The 27,502-nt window shown below is 40.3% G+C and overlaps 1 protein-coding gene across 2 annotated transcripts; it reads left to right on the top strand.

The window, feature by feature from the left end:
* Positions 1–1,578: 1,578 nt before the first annotated feature.
* LOC309719079 (zinc metalloproteinase-disintegrin-like jararhagin) lies at positions 1,579–19,371 on the top strand. 2 transcript variants are annotated; one of them, XM_082554929.1, is made up of 23 exons: positions 1,579–1,607; positions 1,931–2,002; positions 7,497–7,585; positions 7,716–7,792; positions 7,977–8,055; positions 8,242–8,318; positions 8,845–9,028; positions 9,179–9,241; positions 9,359–9,430; positions 9,560–9,729; positions 10,163–10,244; positions 10,833–10,966; positions 11,352–11,529; positions 14,490–14,579; positions 14,870–15,065; positions 15,151–15,256; positions 15,375–15,531; positions 15,624–15,704; positions 17,254–17,341; positions 17,442–17,547; positions 17,648–17,738; positions 17,815–17,964; positions 18,314–19,371. In XM_082554929.1, the coding sequence occupies exons 2-23, from the start codon at positions 1,945–1,947 to the stop codon at positions 18,344–18,346; spliced, it is 2,361 nt and encodes a 786-aa protein (XP_082411055.1). In that variant the 5' UTR covers positions 1,579–1,607; positions 1,931–1,944; the 3' UTR covers positions 18,347–19,371. The 2 variants fall into 2 exon arrangements, with proteins under 2 accessions (XP_082411055.1, XP_082411056.1); XM_082554930.1 differs by lacking the exon at positions 1,579–1,607 and adding an exon at positions 1,615–1,639.
* Positions 19,372–27,502: the final 8,131 nt, after the last annotated feature.

Here is a 27,502-nt window from a genome sequence, read left to right on the forward strand (position 1 = left end):
GTGACAGTGGCAGAGAAAAGGACATTAAAGAAACTGCTGGACATTATGGACAATGCTGGGCATCCTCTGCACACAGCCATTAACAACCAGAAGAGTCTGTTCAGTGACAGGTTGCTTCTCCCCAAGACAAGAACTAACAGACTTAAAAACTCCTTTGTCCCACACGCCATCAAACTGTTTAACTCCTCTCTGGAGGGGAGAGGGAGGGGAAACAGGAGGACAAAGGAGGGGGGAACAACTAAGCTGTAGTGCCTCTTCACCTCACTGTGCAATACCTTTTGTGCAATACTTTTGTAAATAGTCAACAGTGCAATAGACAATACTTGAAATGTGCAATTCACTTGTATTTTTATTTTTTATTCCTATTTATTCTATTTATCCCCTTCGTATATTTTATTTATATAAAATTGCAGGGGGCGCGGTATGAAAGGGAGGGTGGGAGGGGACAAAACGCTTGGACACTGCTAGCACTGGGCAGCCACAGAAATGCAAAGCAGGAGATGAAGCATCGCTGAATATGTTTCCAAACCAACTTCATTCTAAGCCAAAGACTAGAAAATATGGTGAAGCATATCTTCCCTTCACCTGCACAAGTAGGTCTCCCCTGCAGAATTGGTTTTCCCTGTGTCGGGAGCAGCACTGGGCTCTTCAAATCACGGACAAACAGTATCCCACATTCTTGATTTTTAGTTCACAAACACTTGTTGTAATGACTAACTACTCCTGACATTTTGGAGATGTTAGCTCTTTATACAGTAAAGTTACAGTGGGATACAAATAACATCAGGCTGATCCTGCCACGATTTGTTCCCTCGGTTCAAATCACGGACAAACAGTATCCCACAGTTGTTTATGTTTTTAAACCCATTTTGCACAGAGAGGCATTTTTAAAAAAATGTATTGATAGCAATGTTGAATATTATTACACAGGGGGGGAAAAAACAACTACACATAAAATAATCACACAGTGATGCCTCTGCCTTTCTAAATGGAGGGACAGTAACTGCATGTGTAAGCCTGTAAAACCTGAAGATAGAGACAAAATACTTTTAATCTGACTATCTGCCATTTTGCAATTCCTCTCATGTAAACAATAACGTGGCGCACAGCATGACGTGAAAAAAGGCACATACCTTTCACGTTGGGTCCTGAGGAACTCTGTATTCCTTGTCCACAGGTAAACGCAAAAAAGGAGTTTTAAAAAATCTCAGTTTTCGGTGATTCGAAATGCCGTTTACGTGTGGACGAAACAGCTGGGTTTTCAAAAATACCCACGTAGGTGTGGACGTAGCGTAAAAGAGTTAGTAGTTTATTTTCTTATTACCTGTAATTTATTGCAGATTACTTGTATTTGCTTAATTGTTTACTAAATGTTCGAGGTGTGAAATAAACCGCAATGGAGCAAAATATGGGTGTGTGTGGTTGGAGGATGTGTTTGTGCGTGTGCATGCGTGTGCGCGCGCGCGGGAGGGGGGCGCGAACATTTTTCTTGTAGAGCTTACAAGACAATATCTATATTTGGAAAAAACTGTGAAACTTTATGATGTTTCTACATGTGTGTGACAAGTGCGACAACGGAAACAGCAAAGCTTAAACCACAACACACAGTGAGTCATACTGCTTATTTATGGCTTTTAAGGTGAGGTATTTTAAGTATCATTCATAAAAAAGGTGGGAGGTTTACAACCTCATTCCATGTACATGTCTAAATGAGAACTGATAAAGCTTAAGGTTTATAGGACGTGAAAATTTGCCACTTAATAATTAAGTAAGAGCATGGAGCATGTTCTACATGTCACAACACAAGCAGTGGCGTGTTTGAGCCAGTTTGTAGAAGTGAATGTTTGTAAGAGGTAGGCGTGGTTAACAGAACAGGAACTCCTAGTTTATAAATTGTCATTACAATGCTGGTCTGCTCTGTCACACTCAGTTTGCACTTGGACAATGACACGAAACCTCCTATTGTGGGTCCTCATCCTATATGCCTCTCTCGAGCTCTCCGGTAAGTCACTGGATACTTTTACATCCACCAGCACACTGGCTACTTAATAACTAAAACCTAGTTTTGTCCTACCTTCTGTTTATTCAAACCTCTACCGGTGGCAGGTTTCTTTTCCTCAAGTAGTCCTCTAAATCTCCTAGCCAAGGACGATGTATTTTGTCCGGAATTAAAGACACTATGCTTTAACTCTGGTCTGTTTCATGTTTCGTGCTCAGATGAATTTGCCTCTCAGCCTTTTGCATTTGTTTACTAGACATGTGATTATAAAGGGAACATTAAAACACAGTGGCTGTGTCTCACGCCTGTTGAAAACACGTTTTGTGCACACTCATTACAGTCAAATAACAGAAAGAGAAAGAATTACTGTAAACACACTGCTAGTGTTGTGACGCTCCCTCAGAGTTAAGTTATGGAAAACAACAAAGCCAACACCCCCTCAGGTGCTACTATGTACCAGGTTATCAGGTAACCGTGACTCAGAGTCACTTAATCATTTATTCCAGGCAGGTTTTGCAGACTGGGAAATACAATCTTGAGTCACAAATGTTCTTGGTGAAGCAAAGGACTTTAATTTTGTAAATGTTTCTCCACAAAGTGAGAAGAGAATTAAGCAAAAGAAAAAAAGATGAAAATAATGGTTAATTATTTAATTAAATATACTGCATCTGGTTCCTGGAGCAAGTTATGGTACAGAATGGTCAGAAATTTACAGAACTGGCTACTGGGTGGGAGTCTTAGTCAAGAAAAATGCTACACTGAGAATGATGATTTTATGAGAAAATCTGGAATGCAGAAATAATTCCCATAAAAAGGAACTAAAAATATTTTCTAGCTTAAGTTGAAATCAACTTAATAACTAAAACCTGGTTTTGTCCTACCTTCTGTTTATTCAAACCTCTACCGGTGGCAGGTAGAGGTTTTTTTTACAAATGTGATTATAATTTGAGAAGTTGCCCTTTTATTTAATCACGCTACTTCTGCAGGCTCTGTAAATCACACCTGATTTTCACTTTGTTTTACGTCAATACCAGTAATAATTGAGTAAAAATCCCCGCCTTGTGAATGTGATGTGGAACATTCTAAATACTGCATGGATTTGTGAGTTAGGGCAAAAAAAAAATCAGCTGATGTCAATTCTTTTTTGTGTCAGGATAACGCAAAGATGGTAGTAAAACCCTAAAACGACCTCTTGGTAGCCTGGGGGGGGAATCAAAGAGCAACCTCTGCACCACCCATTAATGCAGGTTAGGTAGTATGTCAATATTTCTATGTGGACAATAAGAAACTATACCCGTGAGCTTAAAAAAATATGAATTCTGCCAACATTAGTCTCCTGCTAAAACCAGGCAAAGACCCTTTATTTCCCTCAAGCTATCGTCCAATATCCCTTATAAATGTAGACATAAAAATAATCTGCAAAGCCCTCTCAAAAAGATTAGAGAAAATAACCCCCCTCTTAATTCATCCTGACCAAACTGGTTTCATAAAAGGTAGGCACTCATCAACAAACACTCGTAGATTACTTAATTTAATAGACTACTCATACAGTAAAAACACTGAAACTGTCATGGTCCTGGGCCGTGTTGGCCCAGTATTCTTAGTTCTCTTGTATTTTTGTATTCAGTTCCCTGTTTAGGTTCTGTTTCCTGAGTTGCCCTGTTATGTGGTTCCCTGTGTGCTTTCCCTTTGTGACTCTCACCCCCTGTGTGCCCCTCTATGTATTCATGAGCCCTTGTCCCCTTTCGTGTTTTATTCCATGTTTTCCCCAGCCTGTTATGTCTGTGTTCTCCCCGTGCTCTCTCCTCCTGTCTGAACCTCTGTACTTCCTGTTTTACTTTGACAGTCTCTCGTCAGTATGCGTCATGTTGTGTTCACTCCTGCCCTGTCTCGTTATGATTATCTGTGTCAGCTGTGTTCCCCGTGTGCTCCCACTTCCCTCGTTAACCCTCTGTGTATTTATGTCTGCGTCTCCCTCAGTTCTGTGTCGTAGTCTCCCTCATGCTGCGTGGATTTCCCTGTGTCTCTCTCCAAGTATTAGTTTATTGTGCCCAGTTTAAGTTTTGTATTTTCCTGTCATCTTGTCAGCAATAAAGCTGCCTTTTGAGTTCATCCCTTGAGTCCGTGAGTTTTGCGATTGGGTCCTCATCCTGCCTGCCACACAGCCGACCATGACAGAAACCACAATATTATCTCTAGATGCAGAAAAAGCGTTTGACAGAGCTAACTGGAAATTTTTATTTGCAAATTTACACAAATTTGGTTTTGGAAACTCTTTCATAAACTGGCTAAGATTGTTATATAATTCCCCAACAGCTTGTGTCAGAACAAATGACCAGACATCCTCCAGCTTCTCTCTCCTGAGGGGCACCAGACAGGGATGCCCACTCTCCCCTTCACTGTTTGCTCTTTTTATCTAACCATTAGCAGCAGCAATTAGGCTACAACAATTAAGGGCATAAAATGTAAGAAAGTAGAACATAAAAGCAGTCTCTATGCGGATAATGTGTTACTTTTTCTCCAAAACTCACAAACCAACCTTTCTGAGGTAATTACTCTAATAAACTGGTTTTCAAGAGTTTCAGATTATTCAATTAACTGGTCAAAATCTACAGTTCTTCCCATTAACTGCTCCTTCCATAATTCTTCTCCTGCCCCACTACAATCTGGAAATATTAAATATTTAGGTATTAAATTCAGAAATTTCAGACCTACCATTTATCAGCTCAAACATCAAAAGACATGAATGCTTTAAAAGTATTAACATCAGCTCTTCTCTGACAGCATGGTGGGAGTTTCTAAAAATAACAGAGTCTTCATTAATCCCATGCAGACGTACACCTATCTGGAACAACCCTGACATATTACAAAACAATAATATGATTAATCTTACAACACAAAACACTACATAGAGTGCACTATACAGGTCATCGGATGTTCTAGATGGGGTTTACATCTTCCAACAACTGCTCACACTGTCAAGGCAATGCACCAGACAATTACATCCACGCTCTTTGGTTCTGTCCACCAGTGCAGAAGTTTTGGCGCAGGATATGTGAAGACTTATCAAAGTGTCTGAAATGAAAAATTCCAACCTCCCCTTTAGTGTGCTTGTTGGGCAAATTGGATGATGTCACTACAGAAACTAATACAGTCCACATGGTTTTTACTGCCCTATGCATCGACAAGAAAACGGTCCTCATGAACTGGAAAAATAAAAATAATCTTAATTCAAGCCAATATAGAAACCATCTAATAGATCACATTAGTCTCGAGACAGCCTCTGCCACCACATTAGATCAATCCCTCTGGGCTACTTTGATCGGCTTCATCACCTAGAGGGGATGGGGGGTCGTGGTTTGGTCCCGCCTTCGCCATTGTGGTTGATGTGGAGGTGGGACGGGCTTAGGGCGTCTGGAGAATCCCTAGGGACGTTATCCCTGGAGGGCTTAACCCAGGGGTTGTGGTCATAACCTTGTTAGTGGCTCTGGTCGCTCTTAGAGGTTGTTCTCCTTGTGGCTGCGTGCAGCAGGGCTGGAGGAGGGTCTGTGCTGGCGGACGTAGGTTACTGGCCTGGTAGCCTGGCTGCCCCTAAGTGGATCCGGGGCAGGCGTGGGGGCTTGGGGTTCTGGGGTGCTTCGCCTCTGTGCTAGGGCTCTGGCTGGGCCTTGGGGGCTTCGGTCCTCCTTGGTGTGTTGCCGAGGTTGTGGGTGGATGGGTGCACGGGGGCTCAGCCCTGGCGCAGGGGGCCTCTGGTGCATCAGCCTAACTAGGGGGCTCTTCAACTGACAGGAAGTTTGTTCCATCCTTGTAGGAGTCCACTCTGCAGGTGGGGGAGAGTCACAGGAGAGGTGGAGAATAAACTTAACCTGGGTGTCTACTGTCTTGTACAGTCTGGGAGATGATTGAATGTTAGGGTGGGTACAGTTTCCTCTGCGGTGGGGTCGGGTGGGCTGCCCCGGGTCCTGTGGGGCTGGGCGGTCCTGCTGCCGTAGGCCCCGGTCTGGATGGGCCTGGAATCCCAGGCCCTCCAAAGGCCTATCTCCCCTCACCACACTCCCTGCCGGTAACTGATGCCCTCAGGGGTCGGTGCGTTGGTGGTTCTTGGTGTCCGGGGCTGGGCGCTCAGGTATGTACCAGCTCACTCCCGGTGCCTACTTGGCAGGGCCTGGTGCCTGTTGCTCGGTCAGGCCTCTTCCGGGGCAAAGGGGGCCCTCGGGCCTCCAGCCTCTGGGCCTGCGGCTCTGGCACAGCTGGCTGCCGGCAGAGCCGGCAGACACACCACTGCAGCCCCTCTGGCTTCTGCTCCGTGGCTACTGGGTGACCCCTCACCTGGGGCTCTCCTCAGCTCTTCCCAGGAAGGTGGCACGGATGCCCCTCTGGTGGTCCTCCTTGGGCTCTCGCACTCTGGGGCCTCTGGATGTCTGGAGCCTGGATCTCCTCCATGCCTGCTTCATGCCCTGGGGGACGGGGCTATGGCTCTCTACATCCTCTAGCAGACCATTACATGGGGAAACCTTTTGAATACAAGCGCGCTGATCCACACAGGTGTGCACACGGGTGTTCACTGTTCATAGACATAAACTACACCTTTATTGGCTGCTATTTCCAAGCACATTGTGCGCTGTCGGTTCTGTTTGCTGCACAACAACATTCAATATTTAGTATTTACTGCTGTTTACACTTAGCTAGATTAACGCGATGGTGTTGTGTTTAGTATGTTGCCCTTTTTTTTTTCTTGTTTTCTCTTCTTTTTCTCTCAACAGGTGATCCAGGACATTTTTTTCTCTTCTTTCTTTTTTTAAGTGCCCTTTCTCACTGTCCCTCTCCCCTTCTGTTTTTCTTTTCCTTCATCTTTCTTTCTCCCTTTCCTATCCCTCAGTCATGTCTGTCCCGTCTGTAACAACTGAAAATAAAATAAATAATAACAACAAAGGTTGATCAAATGGACCAATACGGCAAGGCCGTGATGATCCATTTGGCAAAGTAAATCCATTGGGTATCCTTGTTGGTCTTCAGACAACAATTCTGACGGCTAAAGAACCAAATGGGACAGGCAATAAAAGTGGTTCACCTCTTTCTCCAGGGGACATGATTGCGAAAGCATTCATGTGACTAACTTGATATAAGGCTATAAACTTTCTGTTTACAAAAGGCTTTGTTACCAGGAATGCACTTAAAAACTTGAGAATGTAACTTTAATCAAATGTTTAAAGTCACGATGATCACATGTTTGCAACATAAATGACATTTGGAATGGGATATCAAATTATGTAGTCAGGTTAGTTTTTTTGTTGTTGTTTTATTGGTTTGGTTCAAAATAAATAGATACATAAAACTTATAGAAAAGCAGGATGTAAACAGACGAGATTAGGTAGCTCAAATATTGAAAGCAATGAGTTAAGCATTCGACTAATTACAAAATAGACCCTGTTGACACTAGCATCCAAAATTAATATCCTTTTTCTAATCACACATATGTGATTCACTTCCACAGGAAGCCATGGTCCTGAATTTGAGGAGGGAAAGCACTATGAGGTGGTTCGACCGGTCAGACTTCACACAATCAGAAAAAGACACACAGAGGTTTCTTTTCTTTTCTATTTTAAATCCTGTGATGACAATCAAATCAGCTGCTGTTTTTCTCCTGATTATGGAAAATGAAAAAATAAAAATGAATGACTCAAAGCAAAATTTCCTGTTTTTTTGCCCACAGTACCACAGACCAGACACTCTTACGTATGCAATGACTGTGGGTGGACAAGACATAGAAATGCAACTTGAAAGAAATAAGTAAGTTTTTACTTCCCTAAACCTGTGTGTCTGTGCAGTGTGAGAAAATAAGTGGACAAATGGATATACAAGTAATGTAAAATATCCTGTTTCAAAATAAGCAAATTTTTTTTGAATAAACTGGAATTAGACTCACTCTTCACATCAAATAATGTTATGTTATTCTTTATCTTCCTGTATTCAGTGAATTACTTACCAAAGATTACACTGAGTCTTACTACCAAGAAGATGGGACTCGAGTCACCACAGTACCGAATGACATTGTAAGTGTTTGCGTTTGTAGACAAACTTACCTCAAACTTACAGCTGTAAAATTGCACATTTTACTAGATTTAAAACGCTTCAAAGGCTTTTAAGGCTGTTAGTGAACGCTGGAGACATAAGCAGATGAAAAGAAAGTTACATGTTGTCATTTAATAACACAGTCACCATTTTCATGTCCTTGCCAGGATCACTGCTTCTATCATGGGAGGATTGTGAACGACAGTGAGTCATCTGTTAGCATCAGTACCTGTGATGGACTCAGGTGAGCCACCGTCTTAATCTTTTCTTTATTTAAACTGTCATGACATATTTCCAAAGCGATACCCACTCATGCTGTCTGTCATAATAATTCAAATAACCTCACAGTTTCATTCCTTTGTTGTATTAAGCCTTCATATGAGATGAATAGATTTCAGGCCACCTTGGTTCACCAGAAACAAGTTGTGAAAATACTCTCATTACTATTTAGATGTTAACCTTATCCTAACCCTCAACCAAACCTCACCTCACAGTGACTCTAACTTTAATTAAACCAAAACATTACATTAACATTAACATGTATAATGATTAACATGATGTCAGCATGTTAAAGTTCAGGAAAACAAAAACAAAAGTGCTAAAAGCCACTAAAATCACACTGCAATAATAACAATCTTGAAGTGAAAACAACACAAGAGGAAGTTTGGCCCAATTAAGTCTTTAGATGACAGTGGATAGGTTCCTGAGTTGAGTCAGCCTCAAAGCAACATCTGAAAAATGAATGAACTAACCAGCATGATTTGGTTTAGGGGTTACTTCAGAACATCTGCTCAAAGGTACCTGATTGAGCCACTATCCAGTAACGATGAGGGGGATCATGCAGTGATGACTTTTAATGAAAAGAACTTCACGCCTGCCGTGTGTGGGGTCACTAACACCAGCTGGAGTGACGACTATGAACCTCCAACAAGCCGCAGCCGCTCTAGATCAGGGGTAACACAATTAGTTTTGTCCTCTTCACCAGAGTTCCTCCAAGTCATGACCTCTGAAACCTTTTAGGTCTTCAAACTATCTAAGTTAAATGTGACAGAGTTTAAGTAGACATGCCCAAAAGTCTTCATTTGTGTTGTTCTTTTTCTTCAGGGTATTTCTATTGTACAGCAGCAGAAATACGTTGAGCTCGTCCTTGTTGCTGATAACCGCGCGGTAAAATTAATCTTCTTTTCTAACTTTTTAATTTTTTCCCCTTGGTTTGCAAAATTTGATTTTTATAAGATAAACTGGTGAGAAGCAGGATGAGAAATTTGTCTTGTGGTGTTTCAGTATGTGAAGATGAACAGGGATCAAAAGAAGATGAGACAGAGAATATTTGAGATTGTCAACTTTGTCAACATGGTGAGTCTGTTTTTTTGCTATTTCTATACAGATTCCATACCAATACAGACGCACTGTACTACATACTGTTCTGCAGTAGCTGCTAGCAGTTGGAGTATAATGTTGCATCCCCAATGTTGTCTTCTTCAGGTCTACAAACCTCTGAGGACCTTTATTGCTCTGGTGGGGTTGGAGATATGGACGAATGGTGACCTGATCTCTGTGACCCCCCCAGCAGGAGCAAACCTGGATGCTTTCATGAAGTGGAGAAACTCTGAGCTGGTGACGAGGATAAAACATGACAATGCACATCTTATAAGGTATGGATAAATTGTATAAGTAGAATCAGTCAGACTCAAATCACGTGGAGCAAAATGTCTCCTACTTTCAACAGTAACCGAGCAGGAAAGAGAAAACTAATTTCAGAAATCTGAGTTGTGAGTATCCATATTTTTTTCTCCCAGGTTAAACCGGCCTGACACATCAGCTTAAGAGGTTTTAAGCTTCCACATAACGCTTGTGTAACTTGTGTTTTATACACAAGATACAACCACAAGCAGATCCATTATTGAATCTTAAATAAGAATGTGCTTGAATGTTCACACCTCAACATTCAGGAAAATTCACAGTAGCTAATCTAATCTAATCTAATCTAATCTAATCTAATCTAATCTAGTAGTAGCTAGATTAGTGAGTAGATGGATGATATGAATCCTGTATATGAATTTAAGACTTTCTGATCTTCTCTTTCAGTGGTATCGACTTTGAAGGACCAACTGTGGGTCTTGCTTTCATCGGGACTCTCTGTTCTGGTCACTCTGTCGGCGTAGTACAGGTGAGGTGTTCATGCTTCCCAGATGATGTATCTCACTGACTTCATAACTTCTGCCCTTGCTTCATGTTGTGGTAAATGTGAATTTTGGAAACATGTTCCTAAATCCATTTAGTTCAGTCATTCCTTTGCCCCTCAAAAATCAACTTAATTGTTTATCTGATACTTTGATTAATGACCAAATACCAGAGAAAATAAATGACAGTTCCATCACTTTATCACTAACATGTAGTGACCACTTCCTGCTAAAAGAGAAAAACTAAGTTAAATTATGATCTAGAACTAGACTCGGTCTACAAAGTCTTCTTTGCACATTTGAGATGCACACATCTCCATAAGTGCAACGTGGAAAACTCATTCTTTGACTAATCATGAATTTTTCACAAAATCCTTTAAAACATTTTCCTCCTTTTTGCACTGCACTTGTAGACCACTACACTAACTCTGTCAATAGATCCATGCAGTCTGAAAGTCCCGACTGAATAGACTGAGAAAATGTTAAAACTGAGACAAACATGTGACATTATTGTGTTGCTCTCTCTTGCTGTTAGTAAATTTTTGCTGCTTTCTTGTGCTTCATTTTTTTCTTAGGATCACAGTGATGCAGCCATAGCAGTGGGAGCAACACTGTCTCATGAGATGGGCCACAACCTGGGCATGAACCACGATGACTCCAGTGGTTGTTTATGTTCTGACGATAGCTGCATCATGGCAGCAGCCCTCAGGTAAGAAAAGCTGACTTGAGACATCCTTCAAGTTGAATGCAGATTCTTTCTGTTAGCAAATAAATTCAGGCTATAACAAGTGACCGTAAATTAACAATACGAGCCTTACAAACCTCACTAAATGTTTTGATCATCATAACATGTTTCATTTGGTACAACAACATAATAACTGTGTGTATTGGACCAAAAAGGAGGTCAGCTGGTGCAGCTCTTAATCTCACATGGCTATAAGACTGAAGAACGTGTGTGAGCATGTTTGGTGCGTACGTGCTGTATATGTACCACCATACCGCTTTTGTGCAGCCATGTCTTCCTAGTGTCAGACACTGATCAAGATAACACAAAAAAAGATAATAATACTAATAATGTGTTTGTTCCTCTTCAGCTGGAAAACTCCTCGAAGCTTCAGTAGCTGCAGCAGCAGCAACTATGAAAAGTACCTAACAAGCCGCAGCCCCAGCTGTCTGCTGGACAAACCAGACTACAAGAGTGTCGTGGCTTCCGCGGTCTGTGGAAACGGCTTCAGAGAGGAAGGAGAGCAGTGCGACTGTGGTTCGGTGCAGGTAAGTAATCACATCAGCTGCTTAAAAGTTTTATTGTGTAGCAAGTTGATGATCGCATCTGGTGAATCTGGTGAGTTTTATTCATTTAAAAGCAAATCACAACAACAACTGTCTGAAGGGATTTTGTAAGATAGAGGTCTTATAACAACACAGCGAAAACCCCAACAATCAAATAACTGCCTATGAGCAAACATTTGGCAACAGTGGGAGCGAAAACCCCTTTTTAACAGGAGGAAAGCCCTCAGCAGCCTAGGCCTATTGTAGCTTTACAAACTTCTATTTCTTTATGTCTTGCTGGCCTCTCACTTACAGAGACTAGTTGATAAACAGTGTAGCAGTACAAATGTATTTATTACTATTATGCCATAATTCTGATCTGTGTCTGTGCATGCTCAGGTCTGAAATGGCTTCTGCCTTACAGCTATTGATTTCTCAGAATGGAATTCAGCTCCATGTTTCCTTTGTCTGATCTTGACTCTTTAATGAGGTGCTTGCTCTGAGACAAAAAAAACTTTCAGATGCACACCAGATATGTACCTTCTTCGAATGGGCCTGAGCCTGTGCATTCAGACAGATATTTATTTTTTCAAGGCCCAGTATTCAACTGACTTCTACCAGAAGCTGAAGAACTGCTGATTTTTTTCTTTTTTGCAGTATTACTTGGAGTATGTGCTTATGTGTTGTCTTAACACTTTTATGTAGTGTTAAGACTATATCTATAGAATGACAGTGATAGTGTAGCTGAACAGAAATGATTGTTTTAAGTGAACTTCCGTGTTATGCAAACACTTTTTCCAGTGTGTCTGAGAACAGTTTTTTGTTTGCTTGCGATGTGTAACAGCTGAACAGCTTGTGGTTTTCAGTGAGACAAACATTCCAGTCAGAGTGATGTTTAGACCTGTTTTCACCTCTGCTGGAATTCAACAAGGAAAGATCATTAGAAGGAACTGAACGTGATTTATTGATGTACAAAACAGTATTCAGTGGTGTTTATAGATTCGACTCTGATGGCCCATCACAGCAGAACGGAATCCAAGCTATGATGCTAATTAGTGCAACAGCACAAACTACCATCATCAAAGCAGCATGGTGAGTGAGAAAATTGTAAGATGGTTCCAGATAGTGAAGAGAAAGTGCGAAGCAGACTAAACACTGAAACTGTGATAAGGCTCAAGGGAGATAAGGCATGAGTGTGGACTGGGGTAAAGAGAGAGAAGCAGAGCCTGTAGGCTCAAGGCTGCTGTAGGCCAGAAGACCAAGCATAGATCCTGCGACAAAGCTGAGAGCTGTCAAAGGACAGAAGAGAGCGAAAACAGGCAATGGTACATTAATGCATTGAGATCACTTTAATTATTTGTAGAGCTCAGTACTTCCACAGTACTTGAGCATCTTGGTAACCAACATGACTGGGGGAGGGGCAGATTCTGGCCTAAGCAGGTCAGACTCTGGGAAGTATGCCTCATGTCTCTGAAACTAAAAACAGGTTATTCGTCAGGTCGCAGCTTTCACCCAGTTTTACGCATGACCCTGCTGAAAACTGCAAAACCAACAAAAATGTGTTGATGATTGTATGAGTGTGATGAGTTTACTGATCCACTTCTGCACTTAGAGAAAATGTCTCTCCTGTTTGTTTCCTATTTTGCTTCTGGAATCTAAGATATGTTTTTCTTTTTATCCTCAAATCTCATCCTGGGAACGGCAGCAAGAAGCAAATTAAATTGGACTTTACCTTTCAGTATTCCTGAATTCTTGTGCATAAAAGAAACACTGGAAGCTGGGAAATTAAAGATGGCCCAGGGAAGAAACAATATTGCAGAGGCCAGTGATAACAGAAACCAACATGTGGAGACTCAAGCAGCACTCCCAGGGTGGAATGTTGGCTGATTAAGACATCTGTATGCTGTTTATGCTTCCCATACAGACGATGGTGATGCCTGATATGGAAAGGATTGTAAAAGCAGTTTGTTGGGGAGAGTGACAGAGTATGCATTTTAACATCCCCATAGACTACCAATGCAACGGAGATTAACTCACGTGGGGACCATAGACAGTATGAATGGTAAACATAGTTTTAGGTGTTGTGTGGAGTCAAAGCCGCATTCTTTTACTGGCCCTGTTGAGTCCATAGGAGAACAGCCCTGACTTCTTTGAACACTTCTTGATGAGTTTACGGACTCAGTCACTCATTCCACGTCATACTGAACAAAACATGGTATCCTTTTTGCAAACTTTGTTTCTTTTATGGAGCGCAACCCCAGATGTGCTCACTGGATATTAACTGATTGAAAAGCCCAAACGGGCACGTGACTTCACAAGCACATCGAGTCCTCACTCGCCCCAGCTGGTTTCAAAACACCAGGATGTGCAAATGCGGATGATGTTGGCTCTTTCAACCACAGGGGTGCTGCAATAAGCAAAAACAGCTCGTTGTGTCTTACATTTTTTTTTGATTACCAAAGTCTTTCTTTTGTTAGGTGGTACTTTGAGATGAAATCCATTAAATATGGCAGCTGTGTCGCACAGAAGTTTGGGTTTTTGTTTTCCAAAACTGTGGTTATATTGAAAAAACAGATTTTAAATTATAAGTTTGTGGTATTTTGTTTACAACACTTTCTTACATGTTTGTACTTCAGACTCAATAATGGTCTTATACCACAAAAGTTCCTGAAAATCAAGAAATAAGGAAGTAGAAAGTAGAAACTGAGAACAGTGATTATACACTATATTGGTGACACTCGACATTGCTCTTAGTAGTTTGAACATCGTGATTTGTGATCATGAGGCCAGCAGACACCCACAGTGGAAATCATTCATCAGGTTCTTTTCTATGTGTCAATAAACCATCAAACCTAGTGATAAAGATTCCTCACGGGAGCAGAGCAAACAGATGTTTAATAATGCATCCCAGCAGTAAGACCCAACAGCAGCCTGATGAGTTCTAATATATCTTGTCCCCGTAGGAGTGCACCAATCCCTGCTGCAACGCCACCACCTGCACCCTGAAAGAGGGTTCACAGTGTGCTGAAGGCGAGTGCTGTGAGAACTGTAAGGTGAGTCAGTAAGAAGACAGATCAGTGTAACTGGTGTCACTTATTTTCATCCCTGGAAGTCCCTCCTCTGGCTGTAGTGATCCAGTTGTTTGCTCAGCTACAGTCCTCAAGTAATTAGAGAATCTTGCAAATGCTTGAACCAACACCACAGTATTGCATTTTGATATTTTGTTTACAGTGCTCACGCAGTCAGAGTGTTTGACATAGCGCTGGAATTTTTAATCATATAACACTTTAAGAAAAACAATGTTTCAGATAACTTACACGTTGATGGTATATGCTCGGCACAGATCTTGCCTACCTCCAGACAGTGCCGTTCAAAGCAGGATGACTGTGATCTGGCAGAGTACTGTGATGGGAAGAGCACGACCTGTCCGGAGGATGTGTTTGCTGTGAATGGGCTCCCATGTGATGGAGGCCAAGGGTACTGCTACAACGGTCAGTGTCCACAGAGACCTAAGCAGTGTGTCAAGATGTATGGATCAGGTGAGTATCCTGTCAATACGCATATGGATGTATGTGAAAGTCATATGGAGAGTTAGGTTTTTATGCAATCTTCTGCTGCTATCAGGTGCTAAGGAGGCCAAACAAGGATGCTATAACTACAACACCAGAGGAGTCTACTATGGCTTCTGCAAACGCCCCTCAAATAATCAGTTCATCCCCTGTCAGCAAGAGTGAGTCCCAGTAGAACGTACAGGGCAACAGTTGCTCTGCAGCCGACCCTTATTTTGATTCTTCGTTCTTCATATTAACCAAACATGATCAGAAACAAACACTGTCTTTCTTTTGCAGAGATGTTCTTTGTGGAAAGCTCTTCTGTGAAGGCGGTAATGACAACCCAAACTATGGCCGGATGGTCGCCATCGGCACATGCAAGGCAGCGTTCTTCTCAGACAACACCGGTGACCAAGGCCTGGTGGAAACGGGGACTAAATGTGGAGATGGAAAGGTAGCAGGCTTCCTGAATCCACTTTTTGCTTACTGCATCTACAGTGTAGAACAAAATAAAGTTAAATATATGTCTGACTTGTCTTTTCCAAGGTGTGCAGCCAGAATCAGTGTGTGGATCTGCAGACGGCATACAGAAACACCAACTGTTCAGCAAAATGCCCAGGCCATGCTGTGAGTACAACACCAAAAACTGATCCACTGAGGTGGAACTGATTTATAACAGTTTTGTGCTGGACTGTACATTCTGGTATTTTCATTATTAGTTCATCTGTTTTCAAAAGGTTATCAAGAGGAGAAGCTGCGTACCCTCATAGTTGTGAACAGGGTTCTAAAGCTTTTAAAGACTTTAATGCCACTGAGAGTGAAATTTAAGATCAACTTTACAAAATCAAAGGGTTAAAAGTAGTTTTTGTGTGATTTCTCGCTGCAAAGTTTAACTAAATCCTTTGTTAGCCGGGGGCAGCTAATCTACCATATCCATGTTTAAAATGTAGCTTAGGTGTGAAAGGTGGATGGAGTCACTGTCATAGCCTGCATTGACTTTTGGACTTAACATTTTATAACTTCAATCTTAATGGGGTCATACTGGTCATGGCATGTTTGCATTTTGGAGCCAAAAGTAAAGTTGTAAGCTAATACTAGCATTTTGGTAAATGACCTGGATCCATGAGAGGTCTCACTCACTGACTCAAACTAATGGAAGTTTGGCCTAGCAGACAGATTCTGAGGTTAACTTTGTTTTCAAGGCTATATGCACACATTTTAATACTGTTAAATTGGTCAGTTTAGCACTGTGGTCTACTCACATTTGATAGCCAGCTTCAATCAGCCATTCAGCTGCAGCTTTTGGGATTTATCACTGCTGACTTTATTGTTCAGTCCCAGAGGTAACGACTTCGTAGAAATAAGGGGAAAAAATGCATCATTTTGGAATTTTGTTAATATTCTGTGTATTTTGCAAATTTTAAACCCAGGATTTTACAGGATTTCCCCCCTCTGCCAAAAAATCAGTTTCATCTGTAGCAAACTACAATACAATAACACCATAAAATAATGATAAAATAAATAAAAAATTGTGAAACATAACCTAAATATTTGAAGTGGATGTGATAACCACACCAATGGTGGCTATGCAGCTCCAGTTGTTTTAAAAGGTTTAGGCCCTGTAAAGACAAAGACACCCTTCTAAGGCATCCCTGAAATGCTGATGTGAGATATACAAGACATGCCCAAACTTACTCGTGTAGGCTTTTTTAGAACCACGTGTAAACATTTACAACTGCAGTGTGATTGCAAATATGCACTAAATAAGTGTCCAATTTAAAAAGAAAAAAATATTTTAAAAAAACCATATAACAAATTCTTTTTTCACTTTTTGAAATGTGAATGTAATGAGAAAAACTTGAAAACCTCTAAATATTTTTAATTTAACTTTATTTTATAAAATGGCTCAAGCAAGCAACAACTCTTAGTTAATCATAATAATATAATTTAGCCTAGCATCTTATTCATATTTTACTTATAGTCTATGCAAAATGAAATAAAACTAACTAGAGTCAATTTGTCAGAAGCTAAAGCGATAATATAATATACACTATAACTATATACTGGGTAAATCTAGTTAACTACATGGCACCAGTTATACTGGGGCTGAGTGTTTTATATTACTTAAATTCTACTTAAAATCTAATAATGGCAACATGTTCTTTGTGCTTTCCAGGTGTGCAACCACAAAAGTGAGTGCCAGTGCGAGCCTGGGTGGACGCTTCCTAACTGTGACTCAGTGGACACAGCTTTTAGTGGTACTGGTAAGAGTCATCTACTTCAGTCTACAGATTAAGTTCAATTTACTGTGTCATGTTGCACAACTACAACCCAAGCAAACCGGTTTTTCTTCTGTCTCTGTAGGAAAAACTATTGTCATTGCAGTCACGGTTACACTACTAGTCCTAGGCATCATTGCTGCCATCGCAGGAATCATCTGGAAAAAGCAACAAAGTCCCATCCTGCCAACGTGAGTAATCATGACACTACTGGAGGCCATTGTATGCCTCTGTTTCTGCAAACTCGCCTCCATGAGGGTCATCACCTGTTGATTCAATCTGTGTTTGCAGTGCAACAAATCAGAGGAAGCAGATAGCCGTGCAGAACCCGGCTTACCACAGCAAACAGCCTCCACCCAGTTACCCTGCATCAGGCCAACAGGTGATGTTCTGAATGGAGCTGGAATTTGATCTAAAAACTGTTCCGACACGTTTCTAATGATACCTGAAATTTGTAGGCTGGCAGACCAAAGCGTGAAGGACCTCCACCTCCACCACCTGCAGCTGGGACCAAACCCAAACCAGTCATTCAGATCCACAGAACTGCACCAGCTCCACCAGGGAACAAACCCACACCACCCATTTCAAACTACACAGCTGCACGGCAGGTACCAGAGCTCACCAGCCTTTAACCCGTTTTCTTTACTATTTCAGCTGGAAAAAAAACCTTCCCCATAGATTAACCAGCAACTCTTTAATTTGATTGGATAACAAAAAAAGCACATATAATTGGTTGGTTGTCTCCTTTGTTGGCTAGCTTTCCCAAAAAAAAAAGTGAGTTAAAAGATGCTAAACCATTTCATAAAGTTAATGACCATTTTACTAATTCTGTTCTCAGTGCTGTAAGTGATTCATTTTATATTACACACAGTCATCTGAAGATAAAAATAAACATAAAAATTAGCACAGTGTCACTTTAACATTTTTGGACATATCCATCTCTCTTTTGTCCTCCAGGCTCTGAGGCCAGTTCCTCCACCAAAGGTCTGATGTCTGCGTGGTGCCATCTCTTAGCAGCTCTTATTGCTCTCAGTAGGAGGCTGCCGTCACCGCTTTCTCAGTGCTGAAGCAACATTTCTACAATGACTCACAGATTGCACGAGGAGCAGGCCAGACTCTGATTGTTACTAGCATGCCATCCGCTGATGTCGTCATCGCTTTATATTTTCTAAGGCACTTTTTCATACTGCAGGGTTAGAGATACAGACAAGTATCTCTACTAGTGTTCGTATCTCTAACAAGGCAAGTGCAAGTACAGGCATCCCTGACTCTGAATGTGACTTATAACTCTTTTTATCACAGTAATGGCACAGAATATGAGTGTGTGTGCATGACCTAATGAAAATGTTATAACAGTTTTCAGAATTTGTTACAGTTTCATATTTCATTTGTGTTTTTAAAATCCTTATAAATTTCGCTGACTTTAATGTGACAGTCAAAAATCGGAGTGCGATGCTCTGTTGCACCCTACAGTGCTCTGCTTTAAAGTGAATGCACTCAGAGAACTCAAAGCCACCAGCTGAACATTATGAAGCACCTTAAGAGTCTGTTTTTTTTAAATATTTTAAACCATGCTTTCTCTTATGACACTGTAAAAATTTGAGTTGTATTTATATTTTTATCTAAATGTACATATTTATCTACTTTGTTTACAAAATCAGACTTCTGCATGAGTAGAGAAAGAACAGAAGCAATGAGCTTCTTATTGGTGCCTTTTTTGAAGCTGGACCACTAAACGTGTATACAAGATTAGGTCTCACATGCAAGTGGTAAGACACATATCATTTGCCACACCATTAAAATGAGCGACTGTGATGTTTTTTAATGTTGATGTTGTATAATTCTTCTTAATTCTTATATTGAAACATTTTGTTTTACATTTATTTGCATTATGGTTGTTTCCCAATATTTTTTTTACTATAATATTGTCCTGCTGTATACTTTGTCCTATGCACTTACTTTGTAAAGCGGGATCATGCTGTACAATGATTAAATAAAAGTGATTAAGTGACTAACAGATGAAGAACCTTATCCTGTTACACGGTGGCACATAATAAGGGCTGAGATCAATTAAATAGCAAGTGAATGGACAGTTCTTAAAGCTGATGTGTTGGAAGCAGAACAATGGAACAACAATGGAATGGAGCCTATCCCAGCTGTCAAAGGGTGTTAGGTGGGATACACCCAGTGTAGGGTTTACACATTAAGAGAGAACTATTCACACTTCGAGCCAATTTAGAATCACCAGTGAACCTACAGGTGCTGTCTTTACACTCTTGTAGGGTCCAAGTTGGCCATAAAGCGAGCAGGTTTCATCCGGCCATAAAAATACTTCAGTCAGATTCTGAAAATGTGGGAAAGTGAATTAAAAGAGCTTTAATTCTTAAACAGTTTAGTGCAAAGCTTTTTTAAACCCCTTGAATTCAAACTGGAGCTTTATATAAGTCAGAAGAAGTCTGTTTGGAGCAAAGATGCAGCCCAGATATGTTTTATTAGGATGTTTGCAAACTACGTTTTCTTCCCTTTACTCCCAATGCATCACAGCAGTTGGCTGTCCCTCCCTGAGCCTGGTTCTGCTGGAGGCTTCTTCCTGTTAAAAGGGAGTTTTTCCTTCCCTCTTAGGTGGTCGTCTGACTGTTGGGGTTTTTTCTGTTACATTATAAAGCACCTTGAGGAAACTGCTGATGTCATTATATAAATAAAATTTAACTGAATATGGTAAATGGCCTGTATTTGTATAGCGCTTTACTAGTCCCTAAGGACCCCAAAGCGCTTTACATGTCCAGTCATCCACCCATTCACACACACATTCACACACTGGTGATGGCAAGCTATATTGTAGCCACAGCCACCCTGAGACGCACTGACAGAGGTGAGGCTGCCGGACACTGGCGCCACCAGGCCCTCTGACCACCACCAGTAGGCAACAGGTGAATACATCAGAAGCACCAAAACATCACCTGTTGCCCACATAGAATAAGTCCTCAGATGATAGCTGATGGTTTGTGAGACTGATTCAGCCTCAAAGCAGCAAAAGTAGCATCTGAAAAATTACATTTAATCTTTAACCAGTCTGGTTAAAAAAATATAAGAAGTAATAATATACAGGTTTTGAAAAAGCTGCGATAAAACTGATGTGTTTTTAAGGGAGAACTTCAAATAACTTTAATATTTAGTTTGTATTTAAGTCAGCCTTTTAAATCAATTACATATTTATAAGAACTCTTTAACATTTGTATAATTTTAAATTTCTCCAATTTAATAGAAACTTGAAGAGTTATTAGCTTTTCCTGTTTCGAGGTTGAGTTTTGTTTACATTTGTGTATAAATACATATAAGGTGCCTTTGGGTGCCTTGAAAAGCGCTATATAAATCCAATCCATTATTATTATTATTATTATTATTACTACAGTGTTTGACTTCAGATGTTTGCTATGCTTTGCTAGTCATGGGAGGAACAGTCATCGCAGTATGCAGGCTGACTTCAGGTGAATACGCATATTTTGACCCTCACCCACGTAAGTCAACAGAAATGCCATTGTCGCTATGTGTAATGGTGGAACTGCAGTTATGTTGAAATTCACACGTCTTAACAACATGATTGACAGGCTCAAATGCTTATACCAAATTTTTAGCATTGCGCCAGCCTGCACTTATGAGCTACAGTCTATTGAGTTTCACAGTGAAAACGCTGCTGACCAAAGAGATGCTAATCAAACCTCCGAATACAGGAAATCCGCTACAAATGTTCTAGCACCAGCTTTAAATGAACCTGTTCATGAATTAAACTCCCAGACATCCACTGAGCAGACATGGAAAACTGTGACGGAAACTTTAACCACTGAAGTCACGTCATTCAGCACGGATTTAAATGAGACAGCTGCTGCATCTCTGCTCCATCAAACCTCTGCATCTTCTGTGAGTGAAACTCAGGTAACATCAAATTCTGTTCCTCAGAAGGATTCAAACACTGCCTCCTGTTCAACCAAGACAACAGAGGAACTCTTACATAAACTTCTAAAATGTAATAAACAGGAAAGGAGAAAAATGAGGAGAAGATTATTGGCCGAACAGAAACTACCACAAAGAAAGGAAAATCAGAAAAAGAAAGAAAGGCAGATGTACACTTTTGATGAAAGCTTCCAAAAAAAATCCCATTGGAAAGTCTAATGATCCCGATCACAGAAGAAAAGAGTGTAAAAAAAAATCTATATGAACTAAATGCTACATATAGAGAGAAACAGAGAGAACATTTGAGAAAGATCTATAGAGAAAGCAATGATTTTAAGGAAAAACAGAAGGAGCAAATGAGAAGGTCCTATAGAGATGGATTCAAGGAAAAACAGAAGGAATGAATGAGAATAATTTATAGAGAAAGTGCTAAAATTAGAGAGAGAAAAAAAGAGCGTGCCATAAAGACGTATAAAAAAAATCCTATGTTCAGAGAAAAGCACAAAGAGCGTATAAGAAGAATATACAGAACATGTGCTGAATTCAGAGATAAACATAAAGCTTACATGAGGTCAAACCAGGGGCGGAGCGTGGGGGTGGCTTACTGGGCTTAAGCCCGGGTTGTTTTGTCAGAAGCCCGGGGTCTTTTGGAGTGTAATTTTTTCATAGTTAGATGCCTGGCTGACAACTGTATAAAACAAAAAGTACACACAATATTCGAAGCACATAGTGCACACTGTGGGAATTTACGACTGTGCGTGAATCCCCCCTGATATTGGTATGATCCGAGCTCAGGCACTAAGCGACTGAGCGAGAGGGCGGGACAGCTGCTGCCTGTGAGTGCGCTGTTGGAGAAACGGAGCCAGCCATACTAAGGAGAGCTTAAGTTTGACCAGGTACCAAAGCAAATCATTCGTACCGTACAAATAATGTAAATATGACGGTGCATCACGAAATCAAACTGATCACTTGACCAATATTACGTTACTTGCTCTTCAAGTGAATCAACAAATGGCGAAATGAAAAGCTGAACAACAACAAAGCTGTTTCTTTAGAGAGTCTTAGCTTACATGTGTGTTTATTTCATATTTTCAGTTGTTACCCTCCACGGCTAAATAAATCAGTTTCAGTAATGCACTGATACACAAGAATGGAGATAAGGGGCTTCTTTCAAAGAAAAAACTGGTAGTATTTTATATATTATGCTTTGTATGTTGTTCAGTATATTTCTATGCAAAACAAGAGGACCTTCAATACACAGCAGTATATCCACAGTTCAAACCAGATATTTACATACACTTTATGGAAAACACAGGAACATTTTTTTACTGTACAACATCAATTTAGAGTAAACTTGTTTTGTTTTTGGATAAATAAATATTGAAATATCTTTTGAATTATTTAAATGTCAGAATAAAGAGAGACAGAGCTGTTTATTTTTTATCACTTTCATCAAATTTAGGAGCACATATACACTAAGTTTATTGTTAATTAATAAGAAACTCCAGACGATTCCATTCTGAGCTGAAGAAGCTTCTGATAGGTTAGTAGAGTCCATGTGAGTAAATTGGTGGCACAGCTGTGGATGCATATAAGGCAAAACACAGAGCCTGTTTCTTTGAAATGGGAAAATTAAGAGATGTCAACCAAAACACCAGAAAAAGAACTGTGGAGCTCCATAAGTGTGGCTCAAGTTTGAATACAATTTGGTGCCATTTGCAATTAAGAAATACAGATAGTTTCTCTCTTTACTCTTAAAGTTAACAAATATGTTTTTTATATTCATCAATCTAAAAAAATAAACATTTAGTCTGATTTGATGTTACAATTAAAAAAGTGTTTCTGTTTTGATCTGAAGAGTTTGTAAATATCTGGTTTCAACTGTATATTTGATGATTGTCAGCACAAAGAGGGAGAGAGAGGAGAATGAGGACAGAACAGAGAGGGAACAAGAGCAGGTGAGACACACATGTTAGTCAAATGGTTGTTTACCAAAAGTATCACCGTATCATAGGTCCTCATGTATCTCGCAGAGGTGGGACCAAGTCATTGTTTTGCAAGTCTCAAGTAAGTCTCAAGTCTTTATCCTCAAGTCTCAAGTCAAGTCTCAAGTAATGTCAGGCAAGTCAGAGTCGAGTCTCAAGTCACTGGTGTAAAAGTCCGAGTCAAGTCACAAGTCTGAAACTTTGAATTTCAAGTCCTTTCGAGTCGTTAAAAAAAACAAACGAAAAAATAATGTTGCAGTTATATGCTAAATGTAAATATTAGACCATGTAATTTTAAAATCTGTGTTTTTCTCAACACATACAAAATAGTGAACTTAGAAAATATACACAAATTGTGAAATTGCACCTCTTTAAAATGCAGCTCAATTAAACTTAGCTCCAAGAATAATTTTCACCGACAGTTCTGAGATACGCTGCATGTTATTCTTGGATGCGGTTGTTGGACCGGCTTTAAAATCGCATGACAAAAATATCATACACATTAAAAAAAACTGTATCACCAACGTAGCCTGGACAACATTTGCTAGTTAGATGAAGTCAGCTATCTCATCTTAGCATATTTATATGCATATTTATAATTATACGGTTCTTGGAGTGAGTGCATACACTCATGAAGTTTAGTAACTTCCGGTCACTGCAACAAGCCCAGGTACAGTTTACCGACGGATGGGTACAGGACCTTGAAATGCACCGTGTAGAACGAAAGACCATCGTACGTATCATAAGTTTACCAGTCTCACAAATCGTCTTCATAAATACACATTCATTAACCGTTTATTAATAGGACCTTTGAGCTCAACGGCAATTAATTAGTAGTGGAAATCATTTCTGGTAGCATCACAGAAATGTAGCAGTGACAATAATATTGTATGCTGTAATCGTACTGGGCAATTAGTGATACAAAAAACCTGTTTTATCCTGTGAATAAAAGTATATGTTTTTGTCAGTGTACCATAATAACAGAGGCGAAACGCAATATTGTGTCAGGACAATTCACTATTTATGCACAATAAATAAAGGAGCATAGCGCGACAATTTCTGTTCAGCGCCAGACTTGCTTGTAACCTATATCACCAATTATGTTATGAAAAATGACGCATTAACTACAACAGCAGACTGACCTTTGTGTAAATGCTTGGAGCAGACTAACCTGTGAGCTGGAGTGTTCTAGGACGTTATATTTGATCTTTGAATGGCTGCAATCCAGTCGCCTCTTTGTTACTTCGGAAACATGGCTCGAACAAATTCTCTTCAACGACGTAATCCGATAACAACCGATCTCTTTACCCGTCGGCTTCCCGTGGCTGTCATGCGACCGGCTATTGCAGTTAATAATACAACAGCTTCTTGACATTTTTGTGTTTCTTTTTATCGCTGTGTGACTGATTTTAATTGAAAGCCTGCGTGCGCTAGTACCGCTTGCCACGAGTTCCCAGAATCCTTTGCGGTTCTACCCGTGAATGACGTCACATTTTCAATCTCTATATAATATGCATGTTAAATTTTATATTTGGGGTGAAATATAAAGTCTTTTCAAGTAAACCGGTTCAAGTCCAATTCAAGTCCCAAGTCATTGGTGTAAAAGTCCAAGTCAAGTCACAAGTCTTAGAACATTTTTTCAAGTCAAGTCTAAAGTCATAAAATTAATGACTCGAGTCTGACTCGAGTCCAAGTCATGTGACTCGAGTCCACACCTCTGGTATCTCGTACCTAGTGTTTCTTTTTAGGTTTGCTATTTTTCAAATTCTATATTTATTAAGTTATGCAGGCTTGTTTGCACAACAAGGCTAAATAATTATATAAACCCTTCTCAATCAAAATAGTGGACTTTGGTAGAATTAAAAAAATAAGTGTAGTGCAGGTATATGATGATTTTTAGTGCTACTTTCATCTAGTTCTGATTGTGGTTCTGTCTTGGTTAAATCCCAAGTAGTCCTGATTTTGAACTGGTGTAGTCCTGTTTTAATTCTGGATCAGTTCTGGGTCTGGTTGAATTGGGGTTTAGTCCTCGTGTCTTGATGCAGCCCTGACCTTGTTCTGCTTTGCTGCTTAATTAAAAAACTAGTTTAAGGTGTCCTGCATATGTGATATATAATTTTCCCTATATGAAGTCATTCTTTTTTGAACAAAACTCAAAACAGAGCCTATTAATCTTTCAGTCATTTCTACCCCCCCCCCCCCCCCCCCCCCCCCCCGGGTGTTTCAAACGTCTGGCTCCGCCTCTGTTCTAGACTATATAAAGAAATTGAAGAATTTAGACAGAAAAAACAATTTTACATCATTAAACGTTATGGAGAAGAGAGATAATTTCAGCAACAACACAAGGACAACATGAGAGCGAATGAGAGTAAAATATTGGAACGGTTTTTCTTTTAGACAGATGCATAATATCAGATGTGCAGTGAACATAAAAAGAAAATATCGTCAGATGCATCGACCAGCTGAAAGTTTACAGTGTCATCCAGATAACACTTTAATGAATGAGGCCATATCTTGTTTCAGATCAAACATTAAGTCAGCACCATCTTATGTTTGTACTGTTTGTCTAAAAGCTTCTTTTCCTAATCAAGTGAAAATCTGCAAAAGAAACAATTACTCAAAACACCAAACTGTAGCTCAGCAGTGTCTAACTGGTAAATTTGCTCATATGTGTGATGAAGCATGTAATGATTCCTGCAGCTTTCCTGTTGAGAGAAAAAAGGAGTATATCTGTCACATGTGTCACAGTTCCCTCAAAAGTGGACACATGCCAAGGCTTGCTGCTGTCAATGGTTTAGAACTGCAGGATATTCCAGCTGAACTGTGTGATCTCAACATTCTGGAGAGACATCTGATTGCCAAATGCATACCATTTGCTAAGATTATTCCACTTCCAAAGGGCAGAAAACGACTCATACGTGGTAATGTGGTGTGTGTCCCATCTGAGGTCCATGTGAGGTTCTTCTATGTCAACGGTGGTGCAGGAACTGGAAAGTCACATCTGATTAAATGTATTCACTCTGAAGCATCAAAGATCCTGAGCAGACTGCCTACTAATGCAGAAGAAGCTGACATATCAAATCCAACTGTTTTACTGACTTCATTTACCGGTACAGCAGCTTTTTCTATCAATGGCGGCTCTACGTTACATTCCCTGCTCAAACTACCCAGGAGTCTGAAACTACCCATTCAAGGACTTGGTAACCAACTGGATGAAGTCAGATCTGAGCTTATGAATGCTGAAATTATTGTTATTGATGAGATTTCAATGGTTTCAAAACCCCTTTTTGCTTATGTGGATGCAAGAGTGAAACAAATCAAAGGCACTCAGAGACCTTTTGGTGGAATGTCCATTTTAGCTGTACATTACAAGTCATATATCTTTAATAATTCATATTTTAATGATCAATGGTCAACACTTGAAGATTCCCCCATCTCTTCTGAACAAAACGGTCTAACGGTGTGTTCACACCGAACGTGATAGACGCGACCAGAGGGTCAGGTTTACATGTAAAGTCAATGGAAAAGCGCGATGACGCGCGATTGCGGGTCCAGCGACAATTCCAAAGCAGATTTGCGTCGCGAAAACATGTCAAACGCGCGTCAAAGTAGCGTGTCTGGCACACGCGTCAGTTTTTGTGTTGCATTTTGTGCATTCGCGCGTGTCGCGTCTACCGCTCGAGTTGGAAAAATCCGAACTTCAGCGTCAATTCAAACCGCGACAACCAATCAGGAGCCTGGTGACGTGGCTCTGACCTAGGTCAAAGGGGCAGGTCCAGCCAAAGCCCTTCATACTTCATTCAATATGGAGGAAAGGCTAATCAATGCCGTAGCAAACCAGCCGGAGCTGTACGACACCAGCTGCTTTCTGTATCGAGACAGGAATAAAAAGGACCGAGCTTGGAGGAAGATATGTGAAACTGGCAACCTGGTAAGTTCATTCATTTCTCTTTTGACATTTTTGACTGACCCGGGGAAGCCGCACAAAAGCTAGCAAGCCTGCCTACTTCTGCTAGGTTACACTACTTCTGCTAAGTTATGTTATGCTAAGTTATTACATTTCTGCTGAGTCTTAGCTTCTGGTAAACTACAATATTTCCGGTAAATTGTCATGTTTCTTCTAAGTTATTGCATTTCTGCTAAGTTATTAAATTTTTGTTAACTTCATATGGTTCTGCAAAGTTATTGAAATTTCAACACCTTTTCAAAT

The sequence above is a fragment of the Aulonocara stuartgranti genome, assembly GCF_965226115.1.
Source record: "Aulonocara stuartgranti genome assembly, chromosome: 12".
Lineage (NCBI taxonomy): Eukaryota > Metazoa > Chordata > Actinopteri > Cichliformes > Cichlidae > Aulonocara > Aulonocara stuartgranti.

Coding starts and splice junctions, on each gene's coding strand:
- LOC309719079 (XM_082554929.1), top strand. CDS start 1,945: ATGACACGAAACCTCCTATTGTGGGTCCTCATCCTATATGCCTCTCTC. Junction 15,532..15,623: donor CTAAATGTGGAGATGGAAAG/GTAGCAGGCTTC, acceptor GTCTTTTCCAAG/GTGTGCAGCCAGAATCAGTG. Junction 15,705..17,253: donor CAAAATGCCCAGGCCATGCT/GTGAGTACAACA, acceptor TGTGCTTTCCAG/GTGTGCAACCACAAAAGTGA.